General features: G+C 33.0%; 2 protein-coding genes across 3 annotated transcripts; one reads left to right on the top strand and one right to left on the bottom strand.

Annotated features, from left to right (window-relative positions):
* Positions 1–115: 115 nt before the first annotated feature.
* LOC122302856 (probable adenylate kinase 7, mitochondrial) lies at positions 116–2,269 on the bottom strand. The gene is made up of 4 exons (XM_043114297.1): positions 1,876–2,269; positions 1,081–1,221; positions 691–918; positions 116–576 (listed from the first exon to the last, which is right to left on the bottom strand). Exons 1-4 carry the CDS (start codon positions 2,197–2,199, stop codon positions 424–426), a joined length of 846 nt encoding a protein of 281 aa, XP_042970231.1. The 5' UTR covers positions 2,200–2,269; the 3' UTR covers positions 116–423.
* Positions 2,270–11,649: 9,380 nt separating this feature from the next.
* Positions 11,650–13,286, top strand: LOC122302731 (UPF0481 protein At3g47200-like). Of its 2 annotated transcripts, none has more exons than XM_043114132.1 (2): positions 11,650–11,819; positions 11,949–13,286. In XM_043114132.1, exons 1-2 carry the CDS (start codon positions 11,665–11,667, stop codon positions 13,258–13,260), a joined length of 1,467 nt encoding a protein of 488 aa, XP_042970066.1. In that variant the 5' UTR covers positions 11,650–11,664; the 3' UTR covers positions 13,261–13,286. The 2 variants fall into 2 exon arrangements, with proteins under 2 accessions (XP_042970066.1, XP_042970067.1); XM_043114133.1 differs by having other exon boundaries at positions 11,964–13,286.
* The last annotated feature ends 878 nt before the right edge of the window (positions 13,287–14,164 follow it).

Raw genomic sequence — 14,164 nt, forward strand, 5'->3', positions numbered from 1 at the left:
AGCCTTATAACCATTGCCATCGAACTTATAGACACAAACACATGTAAGTCTATATGGACACAAACAAACCACCAAAAAACTGAAGTCAGTCTACTACTGCAATGAGATGCAAAGATTGGGGAACAGCAATAAACAGAACATTTTCACTTATAATGATGGTCATACATCCAAGTATTCTTCTCTGCTTTTAGCCTCTCATCAGAACTACATCACACGTACAAACAGTGCATGGCACTTGGTAAAATAAGAAAAACGCCAAAAAAATTTTTTTGATAAGTAAGAAAAACGCCAAAAATTCAAACCTGAATCCAAGTATTAGGATCCAAAGGCTTCAATACTCACTCACTGTGGTTCTCACAAATATATTTACTAATATGCTTAAATGAAAATAATTGGGCAGGCAAAAGACCCGATGAAAACAAATCATGCAGTTAGCTTCTTTGAAGAGCTAACAGCATTCATATGCTGGAGGTGTAATGCAGTCAACAGCCCCTGCCAGGTCTCTCCAGGTGCGCCTGCCACATGAAAATCAAGAAGTTTCTTCTGTTTCCTATAGTATTCTTCCAACTGCTTGCTCTGAATGGGCAAAAAAATCTATATCAGCTATTACCATCTTCCACTTTTCTTTCTAGACATGAATGCAGAGACTCAAAAACAGAACCCAGTTAAAATCATGGAGTTGGGTGGTACCTGCTCTGAGTAGATATGGAACTTTTCCTTCCACAGGCCTCCACTATCAGAAGAAAAGGGTTTTAGTTGATTTTCCCGAGTCTGCAGATTAAAATCACACCCAGCATTGCTCATGCTATGATATCCGCAACAGGGAGAAAACTTTCCATCTCCCAGATTCACCATGTGTTCTTCTGTGCATTTGAAGTTCACGACTAAATCAATATCAGTGACTTGGTCAAGAATCTCCTATAAAACAATCAAAGAACACATAAGCAATCAAGAATTCTAGAGCCAGGAAGTACTAATCACAGAGAATACTACAAAAATGCACAAAGTTCACATGTAAACAAGGCCCTGGATCAGTGTAAGGTGTAAACAACACAAATAGTGTTTCAGCATTGAACTTACAGCTTGCATTCTTGTTCGAGGAATCCCATCTAAAATGAACCCAGTCTCGCCCCTGTAGTATCCTTCTTCCAGCCTCTTTGACAACAGGGTGAAAATGATCTCCTCCGGAACAAGCTTCCCTTCATTAACTGCATTTGCAATCTGAACTCGGAAAAATAAAGAATAAAACCTATAATTATGATTCCCATTAAACTATAGGTAACGGTTCATGAAATAAACTGAAGAAAGTCTCGCAAGGAATACAGGAAAATGAAAAAAACAAAAAAAACAAAAAATATATCAAATTTGTCATCTTGATTGAGTTGATACACTCATATATAATTCAGTACTCGAGGCATTTTTTTTAATAGGTAATAAGTTTTATTTATGGAAGTGGGATTTGTTTTATTCATAGAAATAGGCAAAGAAGACCAAGTACTCAGGGAATACATATGAGAATAACCTAATTAGAGTTCACTATTAAAAGTAGAAGATCATGACATTTAGCACATTGCAAACAATAGCCCCCGCCCGTTGGTCATGCATAAAGTCATTCAAAGAAGAAGCTTCTAACCCGTTGGTCATTCATATGCTTAGCTCAGAAAACTTAAACGAGGACCTATAAGCATACTTCAAAGTTTAAATAACAACCCCGAGAAAAATGCCTTCATTCATTTCCCACAAAACAAATGCTTCAATCACGGACTCAATATTCATATCCCAGCCAAAACATAACATCACAAATCAAAAAGCGCAGACAAGCCCAAAAAGAAAGGCATACAATTTAAGAGAAAGGAAAAGAAGAGGAGAGGGGACCTGCTTGTAGAGAGAAGAGCGAGGATGGAGCTCCTGGCGGACGAGGTTGCCCATGGAAATGTGAGGGACTTCTAGAAGCTTCGAGAGCCTCTCGGCATAAACGTGTCTCTGGCCTCCTCGATGGCCTATCAAAACCCACTGGACACCTCTCCCCGGGACCGACCCCTCCGTTCCCACCACACCGTGTTGCTGCAGCTCCTCGTCGTCGTCAAAGTCAGAGTCGTAATGGAGCTGGGCCGCAGCCGATCCATATGATCGGCTAGCAGGTTTCAGGAGAGTTAGCAGCCGCGGAGAGAGATGTCGCAGTCGGCTGAGGCCGGACATGATTGCGGCGTGAAAGGGTTTTGCAAGTCGAGCAAAAGAGGTGTTTTTATGTAGGCCGAAGCGAGGTTTTTAGGCTTACTACCTGTCACTGCCTATTTATTATTTATTAAGTATTAGAAATTTTTAATTTTTTTATTATTTTCTTTTAAATATTCTTTTAACATTCTTAATCATTAAAAAAAATTTAAAAAATATATAATTTTACTAATAATCACTTCTTTAACTATTAAATAAAATAAAAAGATCAAATATAAAATAAGTAGTAAATAAATAATAAAATAATAATAATAATCCTATCTTTTTTTTAAATAGAGAGATATAGGAGAGGAGAGGATGGCCGGTTGGGAATTTGCCATCTGTATGGCATCCAAACTACGGTGATGCCGCTGTCTTAGGTATTGTTTGGCCGCAAAAAATTTTCATCTCAAATACAAAATTTTCATCTCATCATTACAACTTTCTTAAATCCCCAAATATAATAAATAATTTAACATTTTTTCTACTTTTTCAAATCTCAAAACAACAATAATATTAAAATATAATATTTTAATATTTAATCTTAAAACTCAAAATTCTCATTTGAGAAATCTCAGTGGCTAAGCAGTACCTTAATTACATTTTAAAAAATGCTAGTAGAGCAGTTCAAATTTACCGCTTACGTTCTTGTATTTTAATTTTTTAATTTATTTAGTTTTTATTTAATAGTTAAGAAAGTTATTATTAATGAAATTATATTTTTTTTATTAATGATTAAGAATATTAAAAAATTATTTACAAAAAAATCCACACATTTGTATTTTGTACTAGTAGTACTCCTAGTGGTAAGTGCCACTAGCACCATCCTTGCATTTTTATTCTTTTTGTTGGTAGCTCCGGTTGGTATTTTTTTAACTTAATAATTAATTAATTATTTTTTAATAAAGTTATGAATTTTTCAAAAAAAAAGTATTTAAAAATATTAAAAAAACACATGTAAAAAAAGGTAAAAAAAACACACACACAAAAAATGAATTAGCTGAAGTCCCAGCGAGAGTTCCCAACGATGGCTGCAGAGCTACCTTTATATAATATGTTAGATCTACTTTATAATAAAAATTATTTTATAATTTAACATACCACTTCAAATTTCTTTAATTTACAAACTTATTTTTATAAAATCTCTTAATAACAAAGACATTTTTCTTATCCAAAACTTCATTATTTAATCCAAATTCAAAATATAAATTATAATAGGGAGGACGGAATTTTGATCCACATCTTAGCATTTTGTTTCATCTTATATTCAAAAACTATTAAAGTTTCAATTTACATTCTAAATTAATTATAATTTTCAATTTCCATATATTGTTATTAATATTTAATTCTGAAGATTGTATGGTATGATCAATTTTTTGCCCTTCTTGTGGATTAGATCTCTGTTGAAGGTGAAAATTAACAAAGTACAGATATGTCGAATTGAGATGTCACGGTGTTCAGAAATACAGGTAGAAGTTTCCCAGAAAAGAGGTAGTCCAATCAATGCCCACGTTCCATTTCCCAACAATGGTATCGTCAACTTCAAGTGGACCCAAAACGGAACGTGCACGCGGTTGGATTCTGTCCGGGAAAACTGAAGTCAGAATTGCTCCAAATCTTTCAACTCTGATGCAAAACTGACAACAAAATATGTTGAAAACTAAGATACCAGTTTACACAATACTGTTACATTTGGATGATAAAATGATTTGAGAGGATTTTTAAGTAATAATATTTTCTTTGAATTTAGGAGTGAGATAAAATGAGATGTGATGATTTTAGATGAATTAAATAAAATATTATTATTATTATTTTAAAATTTGAAAAAAGTTGAATTGTGATTTGAAAAAGTTAAATTATTTTATTATATTTTGTGTAAAAATTTAAAAAAGTTACAATGATGAGATAAATTGAGAATATTTTCAAATCTAAACAAGTATAAATAAATAGAAATATATGTTTGTGAATTTAAATTTTTTTAATGAAAAATTAAAAAAATAACTCATTTTATTAATAATTAATTTAAAATAAATTAAAATAATCTTGATATTCATACATAACCTACTTAATTTTCCTAAGAGGCATTTGTTTATTTATTTAACACAAGACATGGCTAAAATTGTAAAAGGGGGGATCATAATTTCTGGCGACACCTCATGGTCCTCACCTCGTCTCTCCCAAAACTTTAAATACAAATCCAACCACCACCATCTACACTGACACGTAGTTAATATGTGATTTAAATAATGAGTATAGATGAAAGTTAAATAAGATATTAAAATATTATTTTTTAATATTATTATTATTTTGAGATATGAAAAATGTTAAATTATTAATTATATTTTATATAAAATTTTAATGATGAGATAAGATAACACACTTCATGTATCTATGTCGATCTCTCTTCTACAAATCACCTTTGGCCAGTTGTGGTGACTGTCGATTTTCAAAACTCACGGTTTGTGGGTTTGGACGGTGTGGCCGGAACAAGAGGTAGAAAACACCCCGACACTTGCTCTATGTGCGGATGAGAGGGGTTGAGGGAGAGGTTGAGCTTATGTTCTATTTAGACTGTTGTGCAAAGTGTAGTGCAAATGGGGTATCACTACTCAAAGAAAAAAATTTAGTCATCATCTGTGACGTCCCCAAATTTCGTTTGGGATCGGACGAACATTTGAAGCGTCGAGACATGCAACACAAGGTTACCTGCCCCCGTTCATGACATATAAGATGCAATGTTCCTAACATGCATCTAACATTATGCAATATTCGCAGAGGATAATTTTTTTCTTTAACAATACTATGCACCAAATTGAAAATATCCCAAATGGTTAAAACATACTTCATATATAAAGACCCATTGAGTAGATCACAACACTAGTCCAAAATGGTTATGATCCAAAAAATACTAAAGATGCAACTCTATTGTACAAGTAGTAATTTACGTTAACTACTATATTAACATTGACGTCGCACCATCGCTTAGTCAATTGTGTCTAGTTGATCAGCTCCTGATTCTCCTTCAGGTCCTGTAACAAGATCTACCATTCGGGGGGAATGGTAGTTTGGACTACCAAAGTGAGATTTGATTACAAATCTCAGTAAGTCAACAAAAAACTTCCACACAAGCTAATGATGCATGCATGACAGTAAAAGCATAAATGCATAATCAAATTAATAAGTAATTAAAGCATAACTTGGCGTACAACATAGCATAATTGACATAACTTAAATTGAAACATGAACTGAACTTGACTTGACATGAACTTGATCTGAAACTTGACTTAACATGAAAAATACATACTCCACAGTTGTTGTGGCCCCATGTATTCTACGTGTAAATACATACTCCACAGTTGTTGTGGCCCCATGTATTCTACACAAACTTGACTTAACATGAAAAATATATACTCTACAGTTGTTGTGGCCCCATGTATTCTACGTGTAAATACATACTCCACAGTTGTTGTGGCCCTATGTATTCTACACAAACTCAATATGAAACGTGACTGAAATACGAAATGACTGAAGTCCTGACATAACATAACGTGACTTGAATATAACTTGAAATACATGACCAACTTGAGATAGAAATATTTCGTAACATTGCATAACATATAATAGACAACATATTTAACATGACATACTTGCAACAGTGAATATTACATGACTTGACATACATGTAATAGATGGCATACTTAGCATGACGTACTTGTAAGGTACAGTAATACATGACAGAATATATTATGTAACAGATAAAAATTGACGACAGAATAAATTCTGTATAATAAACAATTACGTGATAACTTGGCATGGCATGACATATATGATAACATACATACATACACTGTAGTTCCTTTACTTAGCACACATACACAGTAGACTGCTAGTAAGTTAAAAGCTAACTTACATCGATCTCCGCGTTTCTTATAAAACTTCAAGTGCGACCACGAGGAACTGTAATTAGTGATTCTAAAAGTTAGAATTAAATCACTAAATATTTGAAATATGGAAAATACTAACTTAAAGAGTAAAATTTTCATTTTACTCTCTACATGTGGAAAAATGACCGTTTTACCCATAACTTAAGGATTTTGCATACTAACTCTAAAAGTTTCTAAAATTTACATTCCTCATGTAAATTTTGTCCTAAACTTAAATATCAACTCAGAAAAATTTAAAACAAAACACAACTATGAAGAACACACTATGGTTGAAACATCCATAGATCATTTCCCTTTATTTTTGTTGCAATTCCTTCCAACTTCAAAACTCATGCTTAAACCAAAATTTTGCAACAAACATCTTCCAATCCTAAGTTCAAAACCATACTTAAAACATCCATTTAGAAAAAACTAATAATCAACACCAAACTTTTTTGTAAAAAGATACAAGCACTTGAATCACAAGTTTTGACCTTAAATCAAAACATCTCCAAGAATTTCAAAAATCAAATCTTACTTCTAACATATTCATAATATCATCCTAACATCAACCATGCTTTAAATCATTAAACTAAAGTCACCAAAATCACAAAATAAAATTTGGAGTTTTTGGTTTTATACTTAGTCCAAAAACAGAAACTTTTTCCTCAACTAGTTTTGATAAATCTCTTGATCTATGACTTATAAATATATGATCTTCAAACCAAACCATTACATGGTTTAAAAAGATGTCCTAAAACATATACAAGCTTCTAATTCAAGATCACATGGTTAGAAATTAATCAAAACATAAATTTAGCCAAGAATATCCACACTTTGACTTATCTGAATATCTCTTTGCATAAAATTTCATATATTTGAAACTAACATCAAATATCTTCAAAATAATAATATAACATGTATATAAGATGTTTGGGATCCTCCAATAAAATTATCAAAGTCATTAGAATAGGTTTAGACCACCAAAGAGTTAAACTTTCTCAAAACAGAAACTGTTTTTCCTCTTCCAGTTTCTAAGTTTCTAAATCTAAAAAAATCTTTCATCAAAGCCTTTAATCATGCAAAAATTCTCAACAAATAGTCATATATACATGTTAACAATACTCCATAAAAATTTCGGACCAATATCTATCCATTAGCTTGGTCAAAAATTCCAAACTATAACATATTCTCCAGTTTACCTCCCAGAATGACCTTTCTATAGTTTATACAATATTTGACTGACCAAATGATCTTCAAATGGGGCAAATAAGATATCCATATAAACTAGACTAAAAAAGGAACAACTTATATGAAGGAGACTTTATGATAAAACACTTACAACAGCTTCGAAATTGGCGTGCAAAATACCTCCTAAAAGCTGTCCGAGAGAGAGTGTTTGATATTCTTTCAATGGAAAGTGTAAATGAAGATAATTTCGTGGGGAGAGGTGGCTGGAGATAATTATGGATGAGATATGGAAGAGATGAGGCTGGAGTTGAGAGTTGAGTGTAGTTTTCTCCTACCCAAAATATCTATAAAAGATTATCTCATAATATTCTATCCAATAGTATCTACAAAAAATCAACTTAAGATATTTTTATCTAATAATATCTATAAAAATCAACTCAAAATATTTTTACCCAATAATATTCATGAAAATTACCTCAAGATATTTCTTTTTATCCAATAATATCTACAGTTTTGAACAGACGTTTTGTCCAAAAATATGAAAAAATGTTATTGCGCCATAAAACTTTAAATAGCCCTCCGAGTCTAATGGCACAAACCATAATACATTTTGACACTTCTAACTATCTCCAATAATCAAAAACACATTTCTGATACCATAGTAAATAATAACACTAACTATGTAGTTAGACAAAAACCTATACGATTAATGGATTCGTGAAAACTTATGGGGTTTTCACGAGGTTCCTAAAGTTAATAGAAATTTCACAATTGAATTTCTAGCGGGCTGTTACATCATCTATTTTTTTATTATTTCATGATGTGATATTAGATGATAGTTTCATAAGTAAAATATGATAAATATTTTCTAATAATTTAATAACATATTATGAGATGATAAAATAATGATAAAAATTAAAATGATGAGTAGCCGCTTTTCATTTTCCTGTTTTTCTTTCTTTTCTCTCGATGTGAAGAACCAATTTTAGTAGGCTAAAAAGGAACAAGAAACAGATTCAGAATCTGGACGTGGACAGTGAAGATGGGATCGCAAACTTACAATTGAAATCAAACCCTTGGCATCAACGATAAAAGATGCAGAGATGTGTGATGATGTGTTCTAGTCTCCTAAATGCTGCATCTTCGAAACCCGTCCTACTCTCCAGGTATAAAGAAGAGGCATTATAAACTCGATGCATTTTCTATTGGGCATCTTCGCCCTGATCGTCCAAACTTGAAAGCCACAGAGAAAATCAATCTGCAATGCCTCATCTCCCGATCACCTTTTCCGGAGACAGTGCTGACAGATATCATAGATTCCAACAGGGACATGGAGAAAGAAGCTCGTGAATGTTATGCCAAATCAATTCATTACAACTGGGAAGAATTTGTTAAGATCTTGGCAATTTGATGGTTGGTTTATTATCGACTTGTTCCCAAAATATGGTTATTGGAACAAATGATCCTATTTTTATACCATGGATTGATCTTGCTTGAAAATCAAGTACTTCGGATGGTACTTGGAAGAGTTTGCTCGCCATGACCAAGGATCCTAACCGTGAAATTCCTATGACTCAACTTGCCAAAAAGTTTTTTAGCCCTGTTTTCTCATTCACACCTCCAGATCACCTTATCCAAGGCATCGAGCGTATCCTTGGCCTGTTGAGAAAGTGGTCGGTTTCACCAAATAGAGGAGGAAGGAAAAGCAACTCAAGATGGAAAATGATACGTACCTTCTGCTAAGAGCCTCGTAAAGGCTGGAATCAGATTCCAAAGGGGTATAATTTCCGCTAGAAGGCATCTTGGACATAAAATTCAGAGATGGGCATCCTTGAAATCCCCCAAATAAAGATTCAGGAGTCAACAGAAACCATCTTGTGGAATCTTATCACTTATCAGCTTTGAACAAAGCTATCCCAGATGTGATGCTAGGCGCACTTCCATGCCATATTCATAAAGAACCTTACTAGCTGCGGTAAAAATATAGAGATGTTTTGAGAAAATGAGATTTTTGGTAACTAGTTGAATCCAGAGAAGGCTCTCCTGCTCTTTAACAAGCATATTACAATGGTGTGAAGGCCTAGATGGCAAGCAGTGCTTGTGAGCAACTATTTCTACACCCCATGGGCTGTTATCTCCATATAGACCGCTACCACCTTGCTGATCCTCACATTTATACAAACTCATGTATGCAGCATGAAAAAATAGTACTATAACCTCGTCCCATCAAACCGTTATATAATTTGTCCATCTAATGTCAGTGTCAGCTGTGAACAAAGTGGGATCGTTGTTTGCTTTAGATATACATTTTAGGTCGTGAAATTTTTTTTTATCTAATTTAATCTTATTTTATTATTATAATTTTTTTTAAAAAATTTTCACATAAAATAGAATAAACAATTCAACAATTTCAATTCTTAAAATAATAATAATATTAAAAAAAATAATGTTATAACAAAATTTTATTCAACTTTTAACTTTTATCTCAACTTATATCATTTTAACTCACTATCCAAACTACACCACAACTTTCAACTTTTTAATGTTTGAATTCAGAGATGAGATAAGATGGTTTTAGATAAATATTAAATAGTAATGAGATGAGATGAGATAAGAATTTTGTTAACAGTTTATAAATAGTAATGAGATAGTTTGAGATAATGTTTTTATAAAATTTTAGAAAATGAGAGGAAAAAAGTTGAATAAAAAATATTATAAAATTAAAATATTATTAGAGTATAATTTTTATTTAGAGATTTAAAAAAATTGAATTGTTTTTTATTTTTTGTTTGAAAGTTTGAGAAAATTATAATAATTAGTTTGAAAAAGTGATAATAATTAGTTTAAAAATATTTGTATTGGAGTGATATTTAAAAATAAGATGAGATAGATGAAATAAAAATTTTGAGATGATTTTTTTTTTTTCCATACAAGCCCCGAAAGTCCACTAGACTCGAACACCATTTTCACCATCAGTGTCAGCAAGTACCTCGCTCCACCCACCTTGGGAGACAAATAAAAGAAGAGAAATACTTGGGATTCCAATAACGGGTCATGAGAATTTTTTTTGGTATTTTTATTTATTTATTTAGTAATTAAGTAAGTATTTTTTTATTTATATTGTAAATTTTATTTTATTTTTAAATATTTAAAAGTATTTTAAAAATATAATTAAAAAAACACACTTGTCAGTAGTCACTCATAAAAGAGGGAAAAATCTATTTGTAAATATAATTGTATATTAATATATATACCAATCTAATAAAAAAGTAGATTTTATTAAAAACTGTATTAATTTAAATTATAAATATAAAAAAATCAGTATTGATACGCAGATTAATATGTAACTTTACATATATGTAACAAAATTCATAAAAGAATCTACCTTTATTAGTGTGCTTTTGCTTCTTTTTATTTTTTATTTACCTTTTATTTTACTTGGCAAAAGGGCTCCACCTTTGGTTTTGCTTTCTCCACCTTTGGTTTTGCTTTAGTATGTTTTGAAATAGAATAATATTATATATAATTATAAAGTGGGTAAATATCATGTAATTATTTTAAAAAAAGAATAGAATTTATTATTAAAAAATTAATTTTTTTATTTAAATTTTATATTTATTTTTTTTTTAAAATGATTGGACGGTACTTATTTATTACAAAAAGTATCAAATCTCTTTTAAATAACTCATTTTGGTTAGGTTTTGTTCATCATTATCTAGATCCGATGCTTGTAATGCACTTCGTGATCGTGACAGCCAATATTCGTTGCGCTTTTCAACATCAGAAGTTACTTTTTGGGTGATCTAATCCTAATCCTTTCAGCATATATACATGCCATAGTAAAAAATAGAATAATGGTGAGTATATAACATTATACACAAACTGAGTAGTAGTGGTACTGCCACATCATCTGATCAATAGTCGAGCGTTGACTGTTTGACCATCAACGTGACATAGCATGCCACGTTAGTAATTGTAAAGAATATAGTGTTGTGACTCTGTCACATATTTCGGCAATGGCCAATATATCTGGGTGATGTGGCAGTACTACATAACAAAAATACGTGTTCCCTCCTTTACACCATGTCCATACCAAGACTCATTAAATTAACGTTTTAACGGTTCTTTATATAAAGTAAAAGCAAACAGATGCGCACATGTTATGTGAATAAGCTAAATAAAGGTTCCAAAAAGAAAGCTGGGAAGTGTTCAAAGAATTATCCTCCCTGCCCGAAATGAATGGTTGCAGATAGTGCCTCTTCAAAAATGCATGCGTTCGAGATATGGAAATATATTGCTTTTTCCTATTAAATCCCTAAGCAAAGAATAAAGTCTCATGGGAATTCGCTTTTTTAAATTTGGCTACTTTAGCAATATAAAAACCAAGCACTTCGTCGTGATCAGAGTGAAGGGTAAGAAAAGGGTTAAGACGAGTGAACTTCCCCGAAGGCATCATCCATCTGTTCAAGGAAGCGTACGTTGCCATGCTCGGTAAGAGCCACTTGGATGTTTTTGGGATCTGAAGCTCCATTTGTTGTTGATTACAACTTACATATCTCCTGTTCTGTTTTGTTCTTTTTGTCCTGTCTTTCATTCGTTCTTTTATTTTTGTAACTGAAGAAACAATATTAACAGACAAAGAAGGAAGATCAGGAAACAGAACCAAAATATGGCTTTGAACCAAGGAGATAGCGCCACAATCACTATCGAATCCCTGACATCTTTGATAGAACATACAAGATCCCATGATCTGTTCATACCCCCTAAGCCTTCCATCTTTAAAACGCCAGTAATACTCAGCAGGCATAATGAACAAGCTTACATCCCTGACGCGTTTTCTTTTGGCCCTATTCATCATAACAAACCAAACTTCAAAGCCTCAGAAAAAATCAAAGCTAGGTATCTGGATCACCTTATCTCTAGGTCAACCTCTCCGGATACAAAGCTAACAGAAATCGTCAAATCCATCGAGGCTGTGGAGAAAAAGGCTCGTAAATGTTATGCATGTCCAATCGATTACACCCCAGGTGAATTTGTAAGAATTTTGGTAATTGATGGTTGCTTCATCATTGAGCTGTTCCGCAAGAATTCTTATACTGAGCTTAGAGAAGTAGATGATCCAATTTTTACTATGTCTTGCATGCTTCAATTTCTTTACCATGACTTGATATTGCTTGAAAACCAACTTCCTTGGATGGTACTTGAACGCTTGTTTGGCTTAACCATGGAACGTAGACAAAGCAAGCCTCTAATGCAACTTGCAGTAGAGTTTTTTGCTAATATTTTCTCATCCACACCTCCTCCCGTGGTTTACCCAATCCAAGACATAGAGCATATTCTTGACCTGTTTAGAAGATTGTTGATTTCATCAGTTGGAGGAGAAGGAGAACGGGAGCTAGGGTGGCAACTCATGCCTTCTGCAACGAGCCTCGTCGAGGCTGGAGTCAAATTGAGAAGGAGTGAGTACAAAAGCATCTTGGACATGAAGTTCATCAATGGCGTCCTTGAGATTCCTCCGTTATTGATTCAAGAGACAACAGAAACTGTCTTTCGGAATCTTGTCAGCTTTGAACAATGTTACGCCAATTGTGATGCTTGGTTCACTTCCTATGTTGTTCTCTTACAAAACCTCATAAACACGGCCAAAGATCTGGACATACTCTGCGAGAACGAGATTATTGATAAGTGGTCTAATCTAGAGGATGCACCCCAGTTCTTTAACAAGATTTACAACAATACTTATGTCAAGAAATACCATTACCTAGGACTTTGTCAGAAAGTGAATAGATATTGCCAGCGCAGGTGGCCTAGGTGGCGTACAGTGCTTGTGCGCAACTATTTCAACACCCCTTGGTCTACTCTTTCGACAGTGGTCGTTGCTATGCTTTTGATCCTCCTTTTTTTACAAACTTTGTACACCATAATTAAATAAGTAGTATTGAATGTAACTTTATCAAACTTGTTGTACAATTAATCTCTCCAATGCTCTCTTCTTATAGGTTTGCCATTGAGTTGATTATGGACTAGGCAAAAATAAATATATTGCGGTTTTTTTGTTTTTGTTTTTGTTTTTATTTTTTTTTTGTTTTTTTTTTCTCTCTCTCTAAGCAAATGTAACGAGGGATATATGTTTTGTATTGTTTTTGTTTTATTTAAAATTACCTGTAATCTTTTTTAAGAAATGCTAGCTTTAACTATACTCCAAGATCGATGTAGAGCATATTCTCGACCTGTTAAGAAAATTGTCGATTTAATCAGTTGGAGGAGACGAAGAACGGGAGATCAAAGGGATGGCTACCCATGCCTTCTGCCACGAGCCTCATCGAGGCTGGAATCAAATTTAGAAGGCGTGAAGAGTTCCACAGCATCTCAGACATAGATTTCAAAATTAAATGGTGTCCTTGAGATCCTTCTTTTAGTAGTCCAATAGACGATAGAAATCATCTATTAGTGAAATACATAATAATATAATAAAATTAACATTTAAACGAAATCAGTTTAGATTGATGCACGGAAATTCCACTCTCTTTAAAGAGATTCAAGCTCTCTGCAGTGTACAATGTGACGCCCCCAAATCCCTGCGCCCGAATACGGGAAAATCGAGACGTCCGGATGGTGACAACCCGGGTCACCATCCCATCGACGGGTGCCAAGTGTGTGCAAAGGCAACAGATGTGCACGAAGAGACACGCAGCGGATAAGCAAGTCAATAAATAAGTACCAGAATTTTTCTTAACACAATACAAGCTGTTTAAAACGTACATAGATAAAATATTACAAAACACGCATATAATAAAATATCAAATACGAAGCATAACTTCAGCAACCCGGTGGAG

This window comes from Carya illinoinensis, chromosome 3 (genome assembly GCF_018687715.1).
Source record: "Carya illinoinensis cultivar Pawnee chromosome 3, C.illinoinensisPawnee_v1, whole genome shotgun sequence".
Lineage (NCBI taxonomy): Eukaryota > Viridiplantae > Streptophyta > Magnoliopsida > Fagales > Juglandaceae > Carya > Carya illinoinensis.